The sequence below is a fragment of the Molothrus aeneus genome, chromosome 3 (assembly GCF_037042795.1).
Source record: "Molothrus aeneus isolate 106 chromosome 3, BPBGC_Maene_1.0, whole genome shotgun sequence".
Classification (NCBI taxonomy): Eukaryota; Metazoa; Chordata; class Aves; order Passeriformes; family Icteridae; genus Molothrus; species Molothrus aeneus.
The window spans coordinates 54,545,536-54,570,299 of NC_089648.1; the positions used below are offsets into that span (position 1 = coordinate 54,545,536).

Below are 24,764 nucleotides of genomic sequence, written 5' to 3' on the forward strand. Positions count from 1 at the left end.
TTTTAAATAGGAGGGGTTTAGATATATACTGGCAGAATTATTAAGTGCATTTTTCATGTTATATAATATGGGTTTATGAACACACAAGATCTGATTCTCCTGCTTAAAATACATTGAACATGGACTTTATTTGAAACCTGCTTTAATCAAAATCACACTTGCCTGATTTTGTCTATTCTGGCATTCCAAACCTTGTATAGACATATGTAGGGGTATGCATTCCTTTATTTTGTAATCTGTAGCTGGGGAGGGGTGAGATGTAACATAAATTACAGAACCATTCCAAACTCTACTCTTCTCTTCCTGTTTTAACACTGGTAATGCAAGATATAATGTGCTTGCATAATATAGAGCTATAATTCTGTATTGCACTTAAAGGAAATAACATTTCTGAAAGACATGTAAAAAAAGGTCAATTTCATTTGCCATAAGGGATAAGGAGGCATAAATGTCAGAGGCATAAATTTTTTACCAAAATATTTCCAGATAATTTATTCATCGCACTTTAACACATCACAGAGCTAAACCATCACTCACAAAGGAACAGAACTGTGTCACACTTTGGAAAAGCAGCATCTCTTTGTGCAGTGTTTCCATGATCTTACTTTTTGGCAGCTGCAAAGGAGGTAAAGAAAAATTGAAGAATAAAGCAAAAGTTTTTCATCTGTTAAGGTGTAACCTGTCTTACTGCAAAGGCTTAGTACAGGAACAATTGGATTTGATTTTTGTGGTGACATATATGGAGGAAAATTTCTGTTTTATTAAAACTATTCCACTTAGTCACTTAGTTTGGAGGGTAAAACAGTTTTCATTAAACAACTTGTTAGTTACTCAGTTTCTGTATATTGTAAGTATCATATGCCAGTGATTTCCAGCAAGACAGCAAATAAGAAAACTTCAAATAACATTTCCTTGTGGAAAGTAAGTAAATCTGTATTTGAAATTATATACTCTGCTGTACCATTAAATTGAAAAGGTGACATTTTTATGCTGTTTTATAATTAGGGTATTTAAAATATTATTTTATAATGATGAAAATATGAATGGAGGAATAATGAAGTTAAATGTCATCAGTATCCTGATGTAATTTTATATAAATTATTGCTAATCCTAATACCCATCTTTATTTTATCTGTTACGATGTTTTCTTCTTTTTAGTCTGTTATTGAAAATAGTAAGTTCTTTGAGCAGTATGAAGTTACCTACCAGATCTTGAAACGAGCAGCTGAAATGTATGCCAAAGCAAATGGCTCAGGTAAATGTCTATATTTCTTTGTCACTAGTATGTGGGCACCTGGTCCAGAGCAGCCTGCTGCTTCTGAATCTCCAGAGGAGAGGGGTGGTCATCTTCAGACTTCCTCCTGGGAAAAGCCCATTGTCCATGCTAACTCTTGGATTATTTCAGTGTTGTTAATTTGGGATGAAATATTGTGATAGAAACCAAATTAGGAGTAGGGAAAATCATGTTCTAGTGCCTGGAAATACTCCCTGGCTTTGCTTAATTTAAAAGAAAAAGACAACTGGGAGTTGGTCCCAGTATTGTAGTTGCAAAATCATCCTTTGGTTTATTGGAGGTAATTCATTAAGTTTGAAAACCTGCAAGAGGAACTCAAATGGTAGTTGCAGTATGGACATACATGAGAAAAAACATATAGCTGGTTCAACAGCTGCCTCCTGTCATTCTTGAATGCTGCTGAGTTCAGTGAGTTCGAGGGCAATATTTGACCTAGATAATTACAGACATGAGATCACTTTAATCATAGCACAATAATGTCTTTGGAGGATTTTTGCAGCTGCTGCTAAGGGGGGGAGGAAATGGATACTTTTGTTTGTTGTGAAATTTAAATTGATAGTGACATCCAAGTTTTACAAAAGTAAACATTTTTCAAAGGTATTCTTACAAATAAAAAAATCAGAGACTTATTCAATGCTATTAATAAAATCCAGTAGCAAATTCTGTTCTAAAGAACAAGTACTTATGAATTCAGCAATAGCAGTTCAAATTGGCTAAAAACTCTTTAAAACAAATATATTCTGCATCTTTTCTGAAGTCTCAGCATTTGCTTGCCCTTTTTTTCTTCTCTCTGTTTGTTTTCCACTGGAATGAGAACACATTTTTTCCTTTCTTGCCATGTGGAAAATGCTAAAAGTTAAATGGCAAAAATTAACAGGAGTTTGGTTTCAAAGTCAATGGCAGGAAGATCAGAAGTTCATTCCATACTTTTCGATGTAGACATAATATGTGTTTTTATATTATGCAACTCCCATTTACTGCTATTTTTAAGTCAAGCCTGTCTCTTGACTTCTTTTATTGCAGATTTGAAATGGACACCACACACAATATGCAGTGTTACTGTTTTAATTTAACACTCATTTTATGTACTTTCCTAAGTCTTTAATTCACACATTTAATTTCTCAGTCATGATCTTGTGCTAAAATTGGGCTATGAACTGAACATTCGTATATAAAAGCCTACTGAAATAGAAGTTACATTAAAATAACATTCCCTGATGACAGTGAATAAGCATGATATAAAATTAATCTTTACAGAAATGGTAATGAAACAAAATAATCCATGTCTTTCCTGTATTTCAGTGGAAGAAGTTGAGAATGTGATGAAATTCATGAGTGACACCACAGCTCAGTGGAGGAACCTCTCAGTAGAGGTGAGAAGTGTAAGAAGCATGCTGGAAGAAGTAATTGCTAATTGGGACAGATACAGCAGCACTGTGGCAGGTCTGCAAGCTTGGCTTGAAGATGCTGAAAAAATGCTGAATCAGCCTGAACATTCCAAAAAGGTATGTGCTAGTAGCATTTTCATATGGCTGTTTTGTAAATTGTGAAACACTGGAATTTTTTTTTTTTGCGTTTGCTTAGGTTTTGCTCAGACTTTGACATCCTGTCTTCATTCAACACAGGAGATTCAGTGTTTGCTTGTATAGCATCTAGAGACAAATATATGTGTACCCAAGTATATACATATATATATATATATATATATATATATATATATATATACACACACATACATGAATATATACACAATGGAGAAAGCCTCATCTGTGGTACCATGGCTAGAGGCATCTTTGACATGAATATAGGGCAGCAGTATTGCTCAGAGATGGGAATGTTGCATGATTAACTCAAAGGCAAATACAGCTCTTAGCACCAAAGTGAGTAATCATGGACTGCCTATAAAGACATTTCCACTGACTTTTCTAGATGACAGATTTCAGTACTCATAACCTTCAAAGAGCAGTGTTATTAATATGTGTTGTTATATTTGATGGCGGATTAATTAACCCATTTCCCTGGCATTTCAGAAATCTTTTAGACAATTGATTTTTGGGGACCTGAAGTTACAAAGATAGTTCTTCTGGTTAGTTTTTTTTTTTTTCCTGTTGTAATGTTAGAGTACTGAGGCGCTGAGATTTAGGTTTGTAAACCTTCAATAATAACCTGGAATGACTTGAATAGTCCTGCGTTTAATAAGCGCTGAATTTGCACCTGATCCCAACGTAGCAGCTGTATAGCTCTTCACACTCAAGTAGGGTTCTCATGGGCTGTAAGATGGCAAACTGACATCAGTTCAGGAATGAGCATTTCATGTTGTGTGAAAAAACAGTAGACTTTTTTTTTTAAAGTTTGTTAGTTCAAACTGATGTAAATTAATGGAATACACTTTTAAAATAAAATAAAACAGTGAAAAAAACAGTCTGGCATAATATAGATTTAAAAAATTGTTACTTGGCAGGAAGGATGACTTCTGCTGATCAAGGTGATCTTAGATACTATGTATGTTTTATGTAAGTAACTGGACAATTATTAAAATGAAATATTCTTAAATCCATGCATATGAATAAAATCAAAACATTTACTTTTCTGTTTGGATGTATAACTTTATCTTCAAAGATTTTCAAAGCAGAAATTTGAACATGCCCATACAGTACATACTTGCTTTTAGTTTCTAACATAAATCCAACAAGTAATTCTTTTCATTCTGATACATGATTTCAAAAATTCAAGAAATCTTGTTGAAAACCTTAGACATGAAGCTTTATTCTTCCCAAAATGCTATTTTTTTTTCCTTAAAAATACATTGGCTCAAACTGTTAAAGGTAACTGTGTGGTAGCATCTGTCTGTAGACTGAGATACATATTTTAAAAGTTCTACTTTTAATGTTGATTTAAGGAAGTCACTAGATGAGATTTTTCAAACTGTTCCTTCTACAGCTCCTTTGTTTACTTCCACTACCTCTTAAGCACTTTCCATAATTTCACTCTAACTGCATCCTCCCACACTTTTCTCACACAGCTGTATCCAAAAGGTTTTAGAGAGCTTCTAGATCTCATCTAGTGACTTCCTTAAAAAGAGGTGCATTGTTTTAATTGAGAATGAGGTGTGCTTCCCACACTTGTTTAAAATTAACACGTCTTAGGTTGGCTTCTGAAATGGAGAGCCTCCCCAGCCAGGTCTGCAGAAGGTAATGGGTTGTGGGAATAAAGTGCAGAAACAAGGATGTGAGTAGTTCACTCCACATGCTTTTTTTTCTTCTTGCCCTCTAATGAGCCTGACCATTGGAAAGCTGACCAGTGCCAGATTCAGTAGACTTTATTTCTTTTGGATGTGCTCATAAAGATTAGCCTTTGTACAAAGCAAGGGGGTTGCTCCACTGCAAGTGAAAAAAGCTTCAAACTGCAGATGCAGTTTACTGAGCTGATTAAATTTTTTCACTGATATTTTAGTACAGAGCACCTGAATCCTATTGATCTCAGCTTTAAGGAACTGAAACACTGTGTGCTGTTCAATTTTCTCTTCAATATATTTGACCAGTATACAAACACGTGACTTTTTCTTTACAGTTGCATCTGAATTTCTTTTATATGGGGATGAGTTCTGACAAATACAGTTTCAGAACTGTAGCTCTGAAATTTGGGGTGGCTGACAGTGTGGTTGGATAGGAATTTTTCTCATGTACCATTGAGCAAAGGACTGTATTGGACTGTCACATGGAAGGTGAATGGTTTTGGAATTATAGGGTTGATATAATTGATATATATATTTTGTTTACCACTATCAATATAGATTGATAGTCGTAAACAAAATGCATCACTGCCCCTCCTAAATCTGAGGATCAGGTAGCTTGAATCCTTCTGATTACTCCTTCTCCCCTGAAGGAAGGCACCCTCATGATCCAGTCTGTTTGGAACAGACTGTGCTATTCATTGAATTATGCATTGTTTGGGACAAGGGTACTGGGGACAAGCCAAAACCATGTCAGAGAAGATGTGGACAACCATGAGACAGTGCTTGAGTCCTGTTTTGTTTATTGATATAGGTGGAGCCATAGAGCCTAGGGATACCTGCCTTAGGAACAGTTGCCCATTGTCAGGAACAGAGAAAAGGAGGGAATTGGTCTTTGTCTTCTCTACCAGTTTATGTGTACATACCTGCCTACAAGATGCGTATGGTTTATTAGGCTGTCTCAGTGAGGGGGACAAAATCACTGACAACCATCTCTTTCCCCTCTGTGCTCACCTGCTCTAAGATAGGAGGAAGCAGTGATAAAAAACAATCAGTCTTCAAAGGCCTTGTGAGAGGCCAGACCTTGGAAAGCTGCACGTGGTTCACAGGAGGGGAAGAACCACTCCACAGCTTGTATATGGCTGGGTTACTGTCAGCCCACACTGTTTAAGGACAACACAGAAAATACTTGAGTCCTAACAGCATTTTCAATTATGGATTTTTCTCTTAAGGAGGAGTTTCATTGGTTTAACTGAAGTCACTCATGGGAGTAAAATGAGCTGTAAGTAATTTTTAATTCCACAGGTTATATTCACAGACATTAAAATCCTGTTGTGGCATATTTGTTGTGAAGAGTATCAGAAGATAATTGCTCAACAAGATTTTATCAAGTCATGAGTGGGTGATTAAATTTTAGGTTTATGATTTAAGATAAAGACTAATTGAAAAGGTTTTGGGACTGTTTTTATTTTCTTCCTCAGGATTTCTTCCGGCACTTACCTCATTGGATCCAACAGCACACAGCCATGAATGATGCTGGTAATTTTCTAATTGAAACATGTGATGAGACCATTTCCAGAGACCTTAAACAGCAGCTTTTATTGCTAAATGGAAGATGGAGAGAATTGTTTATGCAAGTTAAGCAGGTAGGTGATTTTGCCCTTGTTACTTTTAAATATTTACTTTGTCATTTCCAGGGAAGCAAGACAGATTGCCGTGTTGGCAGGACTATAGGACAGCTTTCTAAAGTGCCTAACTGTTCATCAGTATTTAAATTAGAAATTACTCCATGACAGTAATTTATTGTATTTGGGCTCTTCTTTTATTTACCTTTTTGGTTTTACAGCTATTTGGGGGCTAGTGAGGGGACATTCTTAACTAAGCTGTAGTTTTTCATCATAGTCACCTGTCTTGACACAGTAAATGTTATTGATACATAACTTCTGTTCTACAAAGAAAGTTACTTTTTCAGTACCTATTGCTACTGTAAAAGCTCTGTGAAGCTAAACAGTGAACATGGTGAAAATTATTATTTTCACTACTCTTTAAAGAAAGCTCCTTCAAATTATTGTATGGCAACCATAAGCAGGGACAATAATTAATTTAATTAACTAAATTGTTTTCCCCATTTTGGTCAGACTTTACTTCTATCTTGCCTACAAGCAGGCTCTTATAGTAAAGGAATAAACCTATCCTTTACCTCATGTAAGAGATTCAGCTGATACAAAAAGAGTTGTGGTTTCTATATTTGCTCTTTAGAAACCAAAGAGAAGATGTGATCTTAATTACACAGAACTATTTCATAGCTCATAAGCACGTTAGAAAATATCTTTGTTCTAGTCAATATACATAAATGTATATTGTCCCCTTTCAGTGATTTTTAAATAGCAGTTGCCTGTTTGAAGGTACTGAATCTGTTTCCTTTACTGGCATTATTATCTCCTATGCAGTCAAGTTAAAAGGAAAAGCAGAAAATTATTGTCTCTCTTCTATTGTAACTTTTCCAGACTGTTGACAAGAATGTTCTCAAGCTTTACTTGCTGATGCTATTTAGAGTGATTCACTGATGTAAATGTCTCTTCCACTACTTAATGCAGCTTCTTTCATATGCTGGCTATGTGGGTTTTTTTTTCTCACAGACTTTTTCACCATTTCTGTCACACAGCTCTTTCTACTTTCTAAGGCATGTGTTTCCCCTTCCCCCAGCCAGCATTCCTTCATTAAGATTTCCCTTATTCTTTAGCTTTTCTAGACTTTTCATGTTTTATTCTCTTTGCTGAATTTTCAAAATTGATGTTGTAGGTAGTGAGAAATTAATTGAACTGTTGATTCTAGGGTAGAAACAAACAAGTCTGGTATTCCCCAGACCTTAAAAGAGGCTCATCTCCTGTATGGCTGACCTTTGTCTTAGCATCATTACTATTGAAACTAATGCAGATAATAAATTTAGATTGCTTTCCATTATATTGTATTTCATTGAATGGAATATTTCCAGCAAACAATTGCACTGAAAGCATGCTAATTCTCTTAAATCATTACTTATTTGCTAGGTATGTAATTTGGTCTAATTTGGATTGGGGTTTTTTGTTTTGTTTGGGTTTTTTTTTTGTTGTTGTTTTGTTTTGTATTTTTTCCTTTCTCCTTTTTAGTATGCTCGAGCAGATGAACTGGACAAAATGAGGAAGGAGTATGCGGATGGTGTGGCCCATCTGACAGCTTTTATTGATGGAAGCAATGCCAAATTTTCAGTCTCTGTAGAAGTGTCCTTTCATGATGTCAAAATGTTTGTGCAAGATTTAGAAGTAAGTGTCTGCCATTCGTTTCTTTCTTCCTCCTTCAAAAGAAAGAAAATTGCAACCGTTTAATTCTGATAGCATAAATTTATTAATTTATTTCAGTATGCATTCCCATTATTAATTGGGGTTTTTATCAGTGGTGCTGGTTTTTTTTTTTTTGCATGGTTTCAGCTATATCTAAAAAATATATAGTTGTATTCTATTAGTGACATTTTTAGAGAAAATTTCCAAAACACTGTCTCAGTAGGTATTTCTTTCTTTTTAGTTTCAAATCATATTCAGGTGAGTTGATTGATACTCTTTGGCTCCGTTTTCATGGATTTGAAATATGATCCAGGGACAAAAATAATTTACAATTAGAATATATATCATTCATCATTCTTTTATTTCCCATGAACACATAAATACTGTTGTTGAAATATTTTTGAAACACTTCTTTCAGAATATCAAGCAGAAATTGCCGGCAATGGAAGCTCAGTACAAAGCGGTTACAAGGACGGTGCAACTTATTACAAAAGAAGTTTCCCAAGAGGAAGCCAATGAAATGCTGGGAACTTTGACAAGGCTCAAAGAGCAGCTGGGCAAGGTTGCAGAATGCTTTTTTTTACTACAGATTGTAGACTGTTGTAATAATGAATAGTAGGGTCCTGTACATAAATTCTCACAGATATGCGTTTGAACAAGTACATAGTTGTAACAATAGGTTGATTCAGGGTGGAGGAGGTGTTGCTTCTCTTAAATGCTAAGACTACCATCCTTAAATTTAATGCTCTTTTCATTAAGGAGTAATTCAAGATCAGGACTGCTTTATCTTAAAAATGAGTAGGTAACAACTATATAAACCTACATGCAGAAAAAGCTGCTATTTATTGAATTTTACAACTGTTTCAATAACTGTTTTTCTTGACCAAAAGGTTAAGGAGTATTCCAGTGCCCTGCTGTATGAATGTCAACGTCTCCTGTCTCCACTGGAAGAACTGGAGAAACAAATCACACATTTTTATGAATCTCTTGAAAAAGTAAATGAAATAATTTCTATCCTGGATCCTGAAGCACAACCAACAACTGTTCTTAAACAAAAAGCCCAAGTAAGTTTCAAAAGCATCTCACGAAGGTCTGCTGCCTCTGAGTATTTGCAACCATCTTTCTAAGAATTTGGATTGTAACTCTGTAAGCTGAGCAGATATTCATGCAACAGATGTAGCCTTATCCTAACGTCAGCTAGGCATAAATACAAAAAAAAAATTGAAACTTTTGTTCCTATCTAGTGTCCTGGTTTAAATCCAAGAAGTAAACATAAGACTTTATTTTTTTTTTTAATCTAGTGGAATTTGGACTGAAATACAAGAAATACATTGGTTTTTTTCTTTAAGCAGATGAAAAATCAAGATCAGAAACTTCTCTAAGTTTCCTTGGACTATTATTGAAGTTTTTTAAAGGCTTGGAAAAGTGCTTTATTTGAAATTAATTGCGGTATAGCATTAACTTTTCTTAATGGCTAATAAGCATTTGTTTTTGGAGGAGTTCAGAGCTAGTCAGAACTTCCTTGAAAAGTTATAATCAAAGTAGTATTTTTAAAACATTTTTTCAGCCTGTACTATTTCATGCATGTTTTTTTTTCCTCTTTTTAAAAGTATATTTCTCATGACTTAATGTAATTTATAATGAAATCTGAATTCCAAAAGCTGACATGAAGGATTAATTTGTTGAAAGGCAAGGAAGGAGCTAATGTACAGCTTAGCAGGAGCTAAGCTTTCTGCTACTGAGAGCTGTCATTCCTATGTCACTGTTGGTTATTTTCAATTATACTATAAATATAGAAATACCGTAAAATTAAATCACAGAATAATGTATTGACCTACAACGTATTGGCAGTGTAGATCAATAGACCTCCATTCTCTACCCAAAGGGTTTGAGTACATATCTGTATTTTGTTTTGTGAATAGCTAGAAATCTATTTGGGTACAACAGTTCACATCCAAGGAGAAAGTTGTGTCATCTATGTTATTCCATGTAATATTTTGTGTAGTCTCTTTGTGATAGTCCTGTGACCTCATCTCTTTTGTCTTTACTTTCAAAAAGCATCTTCCTGTTATTTTGCCAAACCGTTTTCCTCTTTGTTCCTGGCCAGGGTAGATATGTTTTTTTTTTCTTTCAGGATTTGGTAGCTTATCAAGAAAACTGCAAGAAAGATGTGTCCCTAATTGAGAGAAATAGTCAGAGTATCCTTCAGTGTGTGGCTTCAACTGAAGTGTTAAAGCATTTTCATCAGTCAACATTTCAGAAGAAAGTTACACAAGTTCAGATTACTTTTCAGGTAAAAATGCCATACCTTGGTGCATATTTCTGAAAATTTGTTCATGTGCAGCTGATCCATCCTACTGTACCTACATTTCATCACTCTGTAGCTACTGTCCTGGATAGCTCACCTCTCTGATGTCAAGTTATCAACTAAAGATTTGTCTTTATCATGTAATAAGGGGTCAGGGGATTGACAGTCATGTTTTCCATGCACTTATTCAGAGGTGAGCCTGCCACAGAGGAACCCAGGATTTAAGAGAACTTTCACATGCCTCAAGGCCCTTTGGATGGAGGAACCTGAAATCCTACTGTTAGGGTTGCACTGTTTGCTGTTTCTCCTGACTTTGTTATCTTGGCTTATCATCTGCTTCTATATTCCCACACATCCCCTTTCACACAAAGCATGGAAGATGGAAACTTGCCCATGCCACTATTGCTGGACTTTTTATTTCCTCAGAAAATGCAGTGGACTGTGAATATAGAAATCTGAAAATCTATTTCATTTGATAATCCAAAGATGTGGCCTTTGACCTATATTTCCCCTTACCTGTTGTCATCCGTTGCTACTGCTATTTTTGGGGCTGTTCGGCACCAGTGTAGAAATAACTGTTTAAGTTTAGCTTATTGTAGCTTATTGATGCACTTGTAACTTGGTAAAATTACCATGTTCAACATTAATTACTCTGTTTCTATAGGGCTGGGCTGTGGTTTATCTCTTTTGTGTTAGAAAATAAACCTAAAAAATAGGGTATAATCATACAAAGTGTGTCAGACTGGAAACTGGCAGTTTTTCATGTAAAGAGTACAACCCTATACAATTCTATTACTATGCAGATATTTTTATCAGAAAACTTTGAAAAGATTTAGCAAGATGTTTTAGTTGAGAAAGAAAGGTTTGATTAGCTGGCTGGGTAAACTCACCAATATTCTTTACACTGAGATTTGTAATCAGTGAGGATGGTGAAGTGGATGTACAGTAGGCAGTGATGCAAGTAGCTTGCAGCAGTTCAAGTGCTGAACTGTTCATTTCTCCTGGTAAGTTTTCTTACTTGCCCATGAAATATGAGACACTGGATATTGCAGTGCACAGGGATGGACTAAAAAACAGACTAATAGAAGAGCTGTGACTAGGGTTGCAAAATGAGGATTTCAGCAGCTAAATCACAAAATTTGCTGTCTTCTAAGCAGTTTTGTTCCCAGTTGCTTATCTGATGTACTGGTGTGATAATCATACAAACCTCTTCCAGGTCAGAAGAACTGTAGCATGGAACTGGTTGGATCCATGGGTCAAACCACCCTCACTTTGAGTCATTTTAGGGGAGATAGTTTGGTGCTAGGAAAAAGTGAAATGGCAAGCTTCTGATGATATCAGGTGCTTTACGTTTGAAAGCAGGATTTAGGAAAAAAACTCACTAATCAAATGGCAGAGGCATTCTGAAAATATCAGAGACATCTAATCTACTAATTTTTATTTGAATGATGACATTAGCACACGCCTCAGTATTAAAAATAGGGAAAATGGGATCATGAGAGGAAGAAGCATGGTGAAAAATCATATATTTAAAAGAGTGAAACAAATTAAATGCATGTTTTGTAAGGTCTTGGTAAAAGAGACCGAATAAAACTCAGTGTGAAAGTACCAGCTCATTTTCTTTGCTTGTGACTCAGAATATGGTCAGGAAAGCTGGTGAGTGGAGAAAAAACATAGAAGCAAATAGCCGTTTGATGAAGAAGTTTGAGGAGTCTAGAGCAGAACTGGAGAAAGTAATACAGATTGCCAATTGTTGCTTAAAAGAAAAAGGAAATCCTGAAGAGCTTCTCAGGAAACATAGCGTGAGTAAATTCTCTGACCTTCCTCATGGAAATCTTTGAGTGCATGACATAAAAGCCTGTTTAATTCTAAAATTGGTGTGGATTTCTTGCACGTGTAGAAGTTATACAGATCAGATCAAACTAATGTTAATATTGAAAAACAAAAAAGGAAATGATCAGCTCACTTACTGATGTAAGATTGGATGCAAGCAACCAGAAGGTGAAAAAATCTAGAGTGGGGCTTTCAGTAAACCATTGAGAGTTAGAACATTATATTTGAAAATCTAACACATCCACTGCTCTTTTTTTAGATTAATATCTGTTTCTGTATTATAACCGTAACATATGCATGTAACTTTGAAATGTCTTCTTGTTAAAATGCCATCTCAGTGTACTGGCTGAGAATAAATTAATTTGCTGGACTTTAAGTGGCTAGAAATAGTTACTTCCTTTATCCAAATATCAGTTCTTTAATGGAACAGAAATACCATTGAAACTTAGAGAGTGTATTAGGGAACTTCATGTTGGCATATCAATATCCAGCTTCATCTTCTCACTTTCTGCCACCACTTCAGGAATTTTTTAACCAGTTGGATCAGAGAGTCCTAAATGCTTTTCTAAAAGCTTGTGATGAACTAACTGATATCCTCCCAGAACAAGAGCAGCACAGCCTGCAGGAAGCTGTGAGGAAACTCCATAGGCAGTGGAAGGTTAGTGAATGGTATCTCTGGATATTGTCAGTCTTTAGTTTTGGAAAGTTTCTGAATGACCTATATGTTGAACAAAAATTAAAATGAAAGAAAACAAATTAGTTTGCATTATTTGGCTTCTCATACAATTGGGAGGAAAAAAAAGGGGGAAAAGTATTTTACAATATTAGATACCTCTACTCCTACAAATAGCCTCTTGAAAAAACCCTGTTTAGTAAATTCAAGGAATGTGATAAATTAATTATAAAACCCTTTTTATTTAATTATTTCTTCCCAGCTATATACAGCCATAATGATACCTGTCTTGAGTACATGTGCTAGCATTTTTTTCCTTTATGCTGATGTTGGATAATTACAGTTACTTTCCTGACCAAACAAACAAATTTGTCAGACATCAGGCCATCAGCCTAAATTGTGTCTTATGCCAAAGACTCAAACAACTGAACTAACTTTACTCACCACCTATGGAATTTTTTATCTGCTACAATATGTTGCTGGTCAAAGTTGGAGTGATGAACGAGGGGTCTCACTAACAGGCAGGCAGAAACCTATGGAAGCAGTTGTGAATACTATTTTATACAGGAAATATTTGCTATGTCTTGCCCAGAATGAAGATTTCTCTGTAATGTGCCCTATACACACACATTTTGGTGCACAACTGATGACCTCTTGATAAATCTAAGGCATTGGTAACAAAGTAGATATAAACAAACAAATCTGTTCATGAACATATATGTTGTATTTTCTATATTATCAGGTTTTAGACTATTTATTTGTAGCAAATTTACATGGAAGTAGTGGGAGTAGTGTTTTATCTCTGTGCTTCTTTATTGCCCCTGTGGGTGTGTAGGATCTTCAAACAGAAGCCCCTTATCATTTGATCCACTTGAAAATTGAAGTACAGAAAAGCAAGTTCCTGGTGACAGTGGAGGAGTGCAAAGCTGAACTAGCTCGACAGAACAAGGTGTTATCCAGAGAAGGCAATGAAAGAATGATCAAGGAACACATGGTATGAGTTCCATGCCTCCAGGGGGGTGTTTGCAGAAATACATTTCAATGTCAGTAATAAACAGAAGTTATGACTAACTCTTCAGCCAACAAACTCTTTGTGTCCAGCTTATGACATATCATCTCTTGATCTTAAAAAAATATATATTTTCATTTAGTAGTTTATGAAAAATATATAGATATGCTGGGTGATTTCTTCCAGTTTGTATTTCTATTGAATTTTCTGCTTTGTCTCCCATCAGTTGTTCTTTGGTGATAAGGGATCTTACCACCTGTGTGAGAAAAGGCTACAAAGAATGGAAGAACTGTGCCAAAAGCTGCCAGTGTCTGATCCAGTGAGGGGGACATTGGAAAGCAGCCAGCGAATCCTGAAGGATCTGAAATCCCAGATAGACAGCACATACATGAAGCTGACAGAGCACTTGGACACCTGGAAGGGCTATAGGAGCAGGTGTCACCTCCATTCCTACTTGGGTCTGGCAGAGCCTCATGCATGGTCACTTCTCTGTGTGTCATCATAGATCAGTTCCATGGGAAAAGTGATGCTGTGATCTTAGCTTCAAGTAGAAAACTATACTTTGTGTAAATTCCACAAATTATAGTGGGGCTTCAAGTGGATTTTATCATTTTTTGCCTACGCTTAAAAGGTTATTGTTTTGTGGTGGCAATTTTTGTGTGACTTGTTTTTTTTAATCCTTTGATATCTTATTTCAGATTTTCTGAATTGGCAAATTGGATTTCATCAACAGAAAGAGAGCTAAAGAAGATAAAGGAAAATGTTAATGATACTGCCAAATACAAGCAGTGTAAAGCATCTGTGGGGGTGAGCCCTTAGCTTATCTTCTAACAAAGCTGTGGTCATTGCTACTGGGACTCTGGATAAAATTCTGCTCTGATGTAGTGCAACTGTTTTACTACAGAGACCATAGTAGCTCTGTTGATTCCTGGTATTCTTAAAAACATTACCAGGAGAAAGGTGCATGTTATAGCAAATGTAGCAGAAGTCCTTTTAATAATTTAGAGTGACAGGTCCCTTTCCCTCTATATTTAGAGCATAAAAATTATAGGGGTAGATAAAAAAAAAATTTCCCCTCATCTTATTGCATGCAGAGTTAAAAGTGCTGCTCAAAGAAAAGCAAAAATTTTCTGGATTGCAGATTTTTGAATGATCTTACATATGTAATGACTTTTGAATGACCTTACTTGTAAGGAAATCTTTTACAAAAATTATCTTCTACCGCAGTATAACAGGGGAGGAAAAAAATACTCTACCATTCAGTTTTCTACTAGTGACTGGTAACAAAGTGATAGAATAGCTGAAGATTGAGTTGGTTGGTTAAATTAGTTTTAAACAATAATTTATTGTGACACTTGGGACATGACCCTTCTTTCTGGTTTTGGGTTTTTTTTTAATTTCACATACTAGGAGCACCTCCATAGTTTAGATGTTTATGTGAAACTCATGAGCAGGTTATGACTCTAGATATATAGAGAACCATTATTAGGATGACCTTGATAAAACTGATAGATCCTTAGCTTAATGAGTGTTCTCCTTCAAAAAGTCTTATTTACTCATATAGTTTCACTGCTGCCAACATCTCATCAGCACTGCCACAAAGATACAAATGAACTACAGGTTGAAAAGAGATGTGGAAAAAAAGCAATTTAAATAGGAAAAAAAAAATATACTTTATATTGCATGAAATTATCTATTTGGAGAAGTCAGCAACTCAGATTTAAATTGCAACTAAGAAATATGGTGAATATATGGAAAATATATATGTGGTACCTGCCCTCTATCTATCTGTAAGTAAAAAGGTTTATGAGGGAAAAGTATTCCACTATTAACTAAAGAACTACTAATTAGTAGTGGAGTAAAGTGTGAAAGTGCAAAATTCTAGCCATTGACTAAAACAGAATCTGATAGGGCTATGCAAATAGAAAAATACTCAATTTCTAGTGTTTCAAGCTAAAGTAGTACGTTTACACTACTAATCTTTGAAGTGATGCCATGAATGTCAGTTATTGAAGTATTTTGTATATTTGAAGAAAATATGTTTTGATTTTTTCTGTAGGAAATTAGGAAGCATATTCACAAGCATGGAGAAAATCACAGCTGGCTGAAATCTAGACTTGTTGTTTTGACCTCACTTTGTCCTGATTTGGAGGCCAAAGAGACAGAGGATGAGCTCTGTAAACTTTCCAGTGACTTCAAGAGACTTCTAGATTTGCTGGCTGAGGTACAGTATGACAGACACAAGAGCTCTCCACTTACAGTGTCACATGACATGACATCAACTGTGGCTTCACAAGCACAAGTTCCCTGCTGTGCTTTTTTAATTAAACTGCAACCCTTCAGCAGGGAAAAATTAATTTGTACTCCATGGGTAGCCAAGCACTGAGACTACCAGGCAAAAAAAAAAAAAAGACATTATTCTATTGGATCTTTTCTTCTTGTAGAATTGGAAAGTGTCATAGTAAATGTTTCTGCAATCAAAATGTCCATTTTTTAAGGTTTTTTTAAATCAGTTTGTAGTGAACATTGTCAAAACCATGATGTACATCAGCTAGTAGATATAAAATTTCACTTTAATCATGATTTATTTATTTTTATGCTGAAATAAAGCACTGCTTTGGGGTTGTTTCTAGTCATTAAGGATGTATATCATGTCCTGAACTTGCAGAAAAAGGCTGCAGTTTTCTGAGCTCTGAATGAAAAGGAGATACTCTAACGGCAGAAATCATGGGAAATTTCTAACTCATAACAAGAAAAACCTTTCAGAAACACTGAAACCTTGAGTTCTGTGGGCTCTCAGGGAACTTACTGCTTCACAATTTATATAGTTAAAAGAAAAATCAGGTGAAACAGATTCTTGCACTTAAAAGGTTGAATAGACCTACTTAAAAGCAAAAAAAGAGTTCAGGAAAGAGAAAGAGTTCAGACTTCAGAATTTCACTGTTGATGTCAGTTCTTGTGGAGGCCTTATAGGGGTTTCAAATGTATAAAATTCCTATCTATTTATTGAAAGTTCTCTAAACTTCTGCGGTGTGAAAGCTGTTTGGAAAGTTTGGACAAGAAATGTAATTTCCACCTGACTGCAAAAAGCTTAATTTTCTTTTATTTTTAGTTTTTTGGGGGGTGATTTTTGGAGTTAAATCACTAGTTTTTTGTTTCCTCTAAAAGTCAGAACTAAATAAAAGTTAAGAAGAATAATCTAATGAGGGTAATGAAGTAAATACTTGGTTTGAATCTAAAAGCATAATCTAAATGGCACTCTATATTATAGTTAAACAACTACTGATTCTTAGAAGTCAGAATACTATTTATAGAGCTTGTTAATCAGATGGATGAGACTGTTTAGGCAAGGACTGATACTGGGTATTGCCAGAGTTCAGCAATAGATTTGGAGACTAAAACCTAAACATTTATATAACAGGAAATTAAATGGCTTGAGTTCAAATGACTCTCCAAAGTAAAAAGGAAAGGAAAGAAACAGGAGAATGAAAAGGAAAAGGATCTAGAATTGTTTATGATTAAAACCCTAAAACACAGGGAACTATATGAGGAACAGTGCCTGAGAGTCAGCTACATGAGTTTAGCTGAATCACACAAATAAAGATGTTTCTGGTGTGTTTAATGGATACTCCTCTTTCTTTATGAAATATTGCAAGCTGAGACTGGATACTGCAGCACATGCACATTGGGGTCCATAAAACCAGGGTAATTCAGTACTTCAGTGTATTTGTGATTGACCAAAACAATGCTGAAGACAGTCCAAATGGCAGCAAAATTTTTGTGTGTGTGTTGAGTAGTACAGGTGTTTTGGAATCTGGATCAGCCTGCAAGGATAAGGAAGGAGTGTGTGTTTTCTAAGTGATCACCAGTAAGTAACTGTCACAGATGTCACATAAGTAACTATTTGTCATTTGACAGTGGAACAGGGAGTATGTTTGAACAAGAGACAGAGGTCTCCCCAGTCACATTTTAAGTCTAGAGACACTTTTTCAATGTAGAGTTAAAGGTGTCATAAATGCTGGAGATAAAAATGGTTTAAATTTAAAAAAATTTACTGTGCTTTTGAAAAGGTATTGCAAATCTAAATCTACCCTTAAAATATAGATGTGTCTTTCAACATGAAATACTTAAAGTTTTCTGTGATGTTAGATTGAAAATACCTTAGGTGCTGTTGGAGACTGTGTCCAGTACAAAGAAGAAGTTAAAAGTGCAATTGAAGAGTTAATCAACAACTCTAAGGAAGTCCAAGCAGAGGCTGAAAAGATCCTGGATACAGAAAGTTTATTACAAGCTCAGCAACTACTGCTTCATCATCAGGTAGGGCAATTACTCATGTCCATATCCAATTTTTTTAAAAGACCAATTTATGTAATTACAAAATTTTGTTATGTCCATTAATATAAGTCTTTATATTTAAACTTGAAAGAGTTATAAAGGAAACAGTCCTATATGGCCTAGAATTGGTTTCTTTTAGTGAAAAATGTTTTCAGTATCTTTTAAATATTAATTGTCTAGTTTTATTTCACATGGGGTTTTGGGACACAAAAACACAAAAAAAAACTTCATTCACTTTAAATTTTGGGTGAGTGTACTCTGCAGATATGTAGACTCTCCCTCTTTTACCTTTTTATAGCTTGAGTTTCAGATTCAATCATGGTGAATTGGGCACAATTCCGGCTTTGGAAATTTCTCTATTTTAACAGTTTGATGTGGCCCCAACTCTAAATATTGGAGGGAAGGTGTTGCTCTAGCCTCATTTCCTTCTCTGGATAGCTATTTTTGTGACAGATGGGCCTCTATTCTGTAGAACAGGAGGTTTTTAATGCACTGATAATGGATCAAAACATTTACAGGCTACAGTAATAATCAATGATATGGCGTCCATACACCAAAAATCATGGCTTTTAAGGCCAAATATAGGAAAATAACTTTTTGAGTTGCTCAGAGCTAATGAGATTAGGAATCATTTACTGCCAATGTTTTGGGTATTATTTCAGTTTTTTATATTGACATCTATTTCTGTGGAGTCAAACAGCTTAGTGTCTGACCAATCACTAAGTCTTACCTGTGTCTTATCTAAACTCTTTGGTACTTATAAGCACTATTGTATGTGTAAAGGTTTGTATTCATTCTTTAAATACTCCACATTCCTTACCCATTTTAGGAGAGGTAGTAGAAATAGTTAACTTCTCCTTGAGCTCTTTTCCTTGCAGTATGGAGTCTGCCAAGGCAGAAACAGATTTTGACACAGACCTGAAGGTACCCAGAGTAGAATTAAGCTAGCTGTGAGTTTACATAGCAAGGCTGGCTGGGTCAGACATGTTTTAAAGGAGAGAGGATGCATTCTCAGGAGTTTCTGATAGCGCTGCAAATCAAAAAGACCTCCAGGACAGAGCTACACAAGCTAGCCACACCCTGCTGCTCTCTAAGAGGGCTGATATATTGCTTTGCTCAATCTGGGGCTCCAACCTATGCCTCAGGAGTGCAGAGCAGACGTGGATTCAGTCGTGAGGAATACATGCGCCTGTGACTCCTGCCGTGGTTGCTCAACTGCTGCAGCTTCTGCTTTCTCAAATATGTTTTGGATAAATGGCCACATTTTCACTCTTTTTCTCCATGCACATGCTACAAAAGGCAGCATTTGACATTTTGGAAGCTAGAGCATATACTTCATGAGTGTGTGACTCTCAAAAATACTTGCCCATTTGTCCCTTTGTCTGTTACTCTCATTGCATACCCCTGCAAAAATAGAAAGGTGCTCCATCATTCCAGTTTCCCAAAGGGGCTGAAAAGAAGTAAGTAATCATTCCTGTTGGATGAATCCTTTTAGCAAAGGACAAGGAGACTCCGTGCAAAAAGGCAAGATGTGCAAAAGCAGATTTCCCAAGCCAAGCGGCTGCAGATTGAAGGTGGACTGCCCAGCACAGTACGAGAGGATTTACAAAAATTAGAGGGAACATTGGAGAACATGCAGCAGACTATGGAGAAACGGGAAGAGCAACTGCAGGTGAGTCTTTTGCTCTTGGAAATAAGACCTCATGCTTACTTCTTCCTCATTTTCTTTTTTTAAACTTAATAAAAGCCAATTTTTTTAATATCAAAAAACTGAGCTAATTTTCTCACCTCTGAATCTTGGTCCTCGGGGCTTTCATGATCAGTACCACTATGAAAACTTCTTGAAACTGTATACCTCTTAAATAATAAAGAAATAGGATTCAGGCTAGAAGTGTTTAAAAGTCTCAACTATTCAGTCATAATAGTTAACAGTTTTAAATAATTTATCTGTGAATTTATTTTTTGATGTCTCTTTTCTGGTTACTAAAGATGGTATTGCTCTTTAGTTGAGTGTCCTTAGGCTGGATATTAGGTTTATAACACCTGATGTGCAAATATAATCCTCACAACTACTGTGTGAAATACATGCTGTGATCCTAAATTTAAAGAAGGAGAAAGTCACGGGGAATTCAAGTGGATTGCTTCAGCTTGTATAACTAATCATGGACTCAACTGGGATTAGAATTTATAGCTTCTTGCACCCATATCTGATTTGCTCTTTACATGTTTCTGAGCAGAATGTTAATCCAAATGGCCACTATTCCATGCAAATGTTTAAAGTCACCAAAATTATTTCCCATGAGAAAATATAAGATGAGAAACACAATCAATAAACCTCAAGTAACTTCTTAATTTAAGCACAAATTATTGAAACAAATTTTTTCTTTAAAAATTCCCATATGTAAAGTCTTAATCTGTGCTTCAGAATCGAGAAAATAATTGTTTAAGCTGTAGTAGTCCTTGTGACTGGTAATTAAATGCTGTAGGTTAATCATAATTCTGCATTATCAGAAAAGAGAAAATAGGTCCTTATGTGTGATTTTCCTGTGAGTAGGGATTTTCTTCTAAGATTTTACTGTAATTTATTTCATTAAAGGAACTAAAAATCCTTTTGATATTTTTTACTACTTGTCACCCTAAATGTCTACATGTATTACTTTAGATTTCTTACGGGACATAAGATTTAAATACTGCTGGCAACTTAGAGGATGGTGCTTTTTTTGCACAGCATAATATGAATCAACAAACATTTAAGGAAAAAGTTTTATTTGGTTTAGAAGAGTTTCATCTACTCACTGTTGAGTAGATGTCTTCTCAGGAAAATTATTTTATTTTATGTCAAGGCTTTCTCTTTTTTCCTTTTTCAGTAACGTACAAGGAAAATCTTGTTTTGTCTCCTTTGATCTCCTTGTGTTCCTTTTTTGGTTTTGTTTGTCTGTTTTTTAGGTCACAATAAATAAATGGGAGCAGTTTGAAAGAGACAAAGAAACAGTAGTAAAATATCTCAATCAAGCAAGCTCTGTACTTGAACGTATCTTAAACTTTAGCAGTTTAGAGAGCCTCTCCTCAGAACTGGATCAGACAAAGGTACTGAATGTGTGAAATACAGGAACTGAGGTGTCTTTCTGCCTTGCCTGTTGACATGGGCTGAGTATATTGCCTTCAATCTTTGCATGGTTTCCCATTAATGCCCATGCAAATTGCATTACAGATGAGAGATTGCATAAACTTCCCAGAGGTAAAAAGTCATTTTGTGAAAAAACACAAAAGATATCTCAAAGTCTGCACCTGAAGCCTATAGTTAATATAAGCTATAGTTATCTATATTTATAGTTAAGATATCTGAAGCTGAAAGTTAATATCATTTTGAGGACTTCCCATTTTATGCTCAATAATCATCTATGCTGGTAATCCAGTGTTGAGCACTTGCAAGTCAATATTATTAGGGTGCACTTGGGCAAGGTTGTGTGGAATGTGACAAATAACACTCTTAAACCTGAGAAGAAAAAGGAAAGATGTCTACCCATCCCATGGAGAAGAGCCATAACATGCCATTTGTCCTTAGTAGCACAGAATTATCCCAGCCCATTTTATTTACTACTACAGAAGTAATAATTGTGCTTGTTTTTCCTAAGTGCCATGGTTTACACACCACTGTTAACCTTTGATGAAGCCAATAATAAATTATGCCTACCTTGATTATGCTCAGCATAAATTTTTCTGGTGTGTGGGTTTAATGTTTGTGACAAAAAATAATTGCTAAATGAAGTGAAAATACAAAATATGAGGTGCTGCAAAATCCACTTGGTGAATGGTGAGATTGAAAAATTAAGTAAAGATGTATATTATCTTGTGCAATGCAAAAATAAATTACTTGAAGAGCTATAGAAGAAACTTTGATTTTTTGAGTTAAAAACTTGCACATAAAGCATCCCTTGATAAATTTAATTCAATCTAGTTTGCTCAAATGGACTTTTCTTAAATGTAATATAAAATTAACTTTCTTCAGAGATGGTTTTTATGTATTTACACATTCAGAATATACATGTAGGACACGGGTACTTTTTTCAACCATAAACATTGAGGAAAAATACTTTTTGTGTAAATATATGAAACTCTATGGTTGTATTAATACGTATTGCATCCTTACAGGAACTTTCTAAACAAACTGAAGCAATGGCAGTACAGGCTGAGAATTTGGTGAAGAATTCCTCTGAGATACAGCTTGGTTCAAAGAACAAGCAGTCCCTTCAGCATCAGGCAAAATCAATCCAAGAACAAGTGAAAAAAATGGAAGTTACTCTTGAAGAAGAGTATGTTCTTAACAAGTCCTAATATTTATTCTTCCCTATAAGATTGTATCAGATTTCTAGACTACCTTGTCAGCATTTTGTGTTGTTTCATCAGCTCTGTCATTTACTGCTTTCTCTGGCATAGTAACCAAGCTGTGGTACCAAATATGTCAAAAGAGTGTGTGCAAACTAACAAATTGTTTTCTTTTAATTATATGTAGTTTATAAAGTTAGTTATATTTAACCTGCCACTTTAAGCCCCAGTCATCTGAAGAAGGGATAATTGAGCTCATTCTTGAGGTACTGGACTCTTTTGGAAAGAAAAAGTCTCTTTTGGAAAGAGTACTAGAGCAACACATTTGCCTCATTCTTCAGTATTCCACTTTCTCTATAGGAGTGTCAAGAAGTGCCTTCATCTTAGCTGAATGCCCAAATTGTATTTCACGGGCAATATCAAAGCTGCTTCTGCTGCCAAAAAAAGGCATAATTTTCCAGATTTTGTTTAAAAATGAAAGGTTCAAACTCCACGGAAACCTTGATAAATATTTGTAGCTTTTTGTATTTTTAAAAAGTTCTTCCCTTCTCCCAAGTGAGCAATTCAGTTATTGAACTTGTTACTCAAATTCGTATTGTTGCTATTCTTATTTTATCCCTATACAGATACATTTGTATGTATGAATGAAATCAGTATTTTTGCATACACTAGATCTGATACACAAGTCATAGATACCTGTGCCATTTATATTTTATCTTACTGGAATTACTCTCTTGAATATTTTACTGTATAAGATTAAGCAGGTACCATCACATCGAACAGAATATGAGCAAAGGGCAATACCCAAACAATTGGGGTTTTTTCCTCATAATGACTACTATCATGCTAATCTGATTTTAGTTTAGTGCCGTTTTCTTCCTGATGTGAAAGAACAGTTATAAACCAGAATGACTAGCCTGTGCAGCAAATGGTGATCTGACCATTTATGTAATGCTTTCTCCAACATGAAGTGCTAGAGTGATTTGCAGTCAAATTCTACCATCTCTTGCTAAATACTTTACATATTATTTTCTCCACTGTAAGAGAGAAAACTAGTGTGATTTTTCAATCTTTGAAATTTAGCCTTCCAGCAATTAATATTTGCTTTTTAAATAAAATAATTTATTTATAAATGAAAGTCATCATTGATATACCCTTTCAGTGTAGATATGAAATAGGTTTTAGTTGAATGTATGGATTATACAGAATGTCTGTGGTAGTGTGACAGATCATAAAAAGCTAAATTCCTTCTGCAAAAGATGCAAATACATACAACTGTCTACAGGGTATCTACAGAAGTCATAGTAAGTATGTAAGAGTTATATTTTAACTTGAATCATCAATAAAAATCTTGGCCAAGTAATTTAAAGTGAAGTTATTCCAAACTCCTAAGTTACACAGTATGCCAGTGAACAGGAAAAGGAGAGAAAAGTTTGAGCAGCTCTCCACAGTCAGTTGCTGTAACAACTTAGCCCATTTGTCTTCCAAGGCAATCATGCAGGGCTGTGCAGTGTGTTTGGGGTTGCATTCTTTACTGTCTGTGGCTTTCTTAAAGAAACTCCAATGAAGGAATGCAACAGCAGTTGTGCCACTGATCTGGTCCCTGGATTCTGATTTCCAGCTGTATTTTCATAAGCTGGACTTGAGTGAAATATTTTTGCACATTGTTTTCCTACAAATAACTTGAATTTGCATACACTCTTATAAGTAAATGGCTGTTGACTTTTTTTAAAAATTTTGAAAATAAATAAGAAAAAATAAAAAGGCCAACTTTTACATTTTTAGGCTACATCTTTTCTTAAAGCTTCCTCTAGCTTTAATGAAGGGGAGGGAAAGTTAAGAACTTTTTATGGTGGAATGGTTTTTAGGCTATATTTAGAATGAAAATATATTTTGAAATTTTGTAATATTCAAACTTTTATGATGAAACTAATATTTTCAGTGAAATAGAAAATGTGTGTTTTGCAAGCTGTGTGCAGGGCCTACATTAGCACTGGTTTCAATTACTTGGAAGGAGCAGAAACTTGTATACTGGAAGCTAATGCTGTTGGGCCTTGTATAATGGCCTTCTTGCTTGTGACAAAAATATAGGTGCTTTGGTTGCAATTCTCGACATAGAAAAATCAGTCATAATCTGTCTCTGTTTAACATACCTATAATATAAAACTACTAACTCTGAGGGAGTTGAGTCACATTTGTTGTTGATTCTTTGGCTTGATAGGAAATCATTGCCACAGCAAACATGAACTTCCTATAAGAGGTGGAGATTGCTGTTATAAAAAAGCAAGATCAATAAAGCAGTCAAGCCTTGGTGACTGTGTGTATGTCCACATTTCACTGGTTTTAATCATTCTGGTCTAGGGACTAAATTATGAACATTTATGCACTCAGTTATCTAAATATTTAGATTTCTGATGTAATCATCATTCCATAT

General features: G+C 35.2%; 1 protein-coding gene across 1 annotated transcript in view; it reads left to right on the plus strand.

Moving 5' to 3' along the window:
* SYNE1 (spectrin repeat containing nuclear envelope protein 1) overlaps positions 1–24,764 on the plus strand; it is a 288,590-nt gene that overhangs the window by 84,735 nt on the left and 179,091 nt on the right. The window contains exons 15-31 of the mRNA XM_066546958.1: positions 1,159–1,255; positions 2,597–2,799; positions 6,008–6,172; positions 7,676–7,828; positions 8,265–8,408; positions 8,737–8,910; positions 9,981–10,139; positions 11,792–11,956; positions 12,511–12,645; positions 13,496–13,654; positions 13,896–14,104; positions 14,368–14,476; positions 15,729–15,893; positions 17,819–17,986; positions 19,500–19,676; positions 20,951–21,091; positions 22,157–22,317. Of these exons, the coding sequence (XP_066403055.1) occupies positions 1,159–1,255; positions 2,597–2,799; positions 6,008–6,172; positions 7,676–7,828; positions 8,265–8,408; positions 8,737–8,910; positions 9,981–10,139; positions 11,792–11,956; positions 12,511–12,645; positions 13,496–13,654; positions 13,896–14,104; positions 14,368–14,476; positions 15,729–15,893; positions 17,819–17,986; positions 19,500–19,676; positions 20,951–21,091; positions 22,157–22,317 (2,684 nt within the window). The remainder of the gene's footprint in view (positions 1–1,158; positions 1,256–2,596; positions 2,800–6,007; positions 6,173–7,675; positions 7,829–8,264; positions 8,409–8,736; positions 8,911–9,980; positions 10,140–11,791; positions 11,957–12,510; positions 12,646–13,495; positions 13,655–13,895; positions 14,105–14,367; positions 14,477–15,728; positions 15,894–17,818; positions 17,987–19,499; positions 19,677–20,950; positions 21,092–22,156; positions 22,318–24,764) is intronic.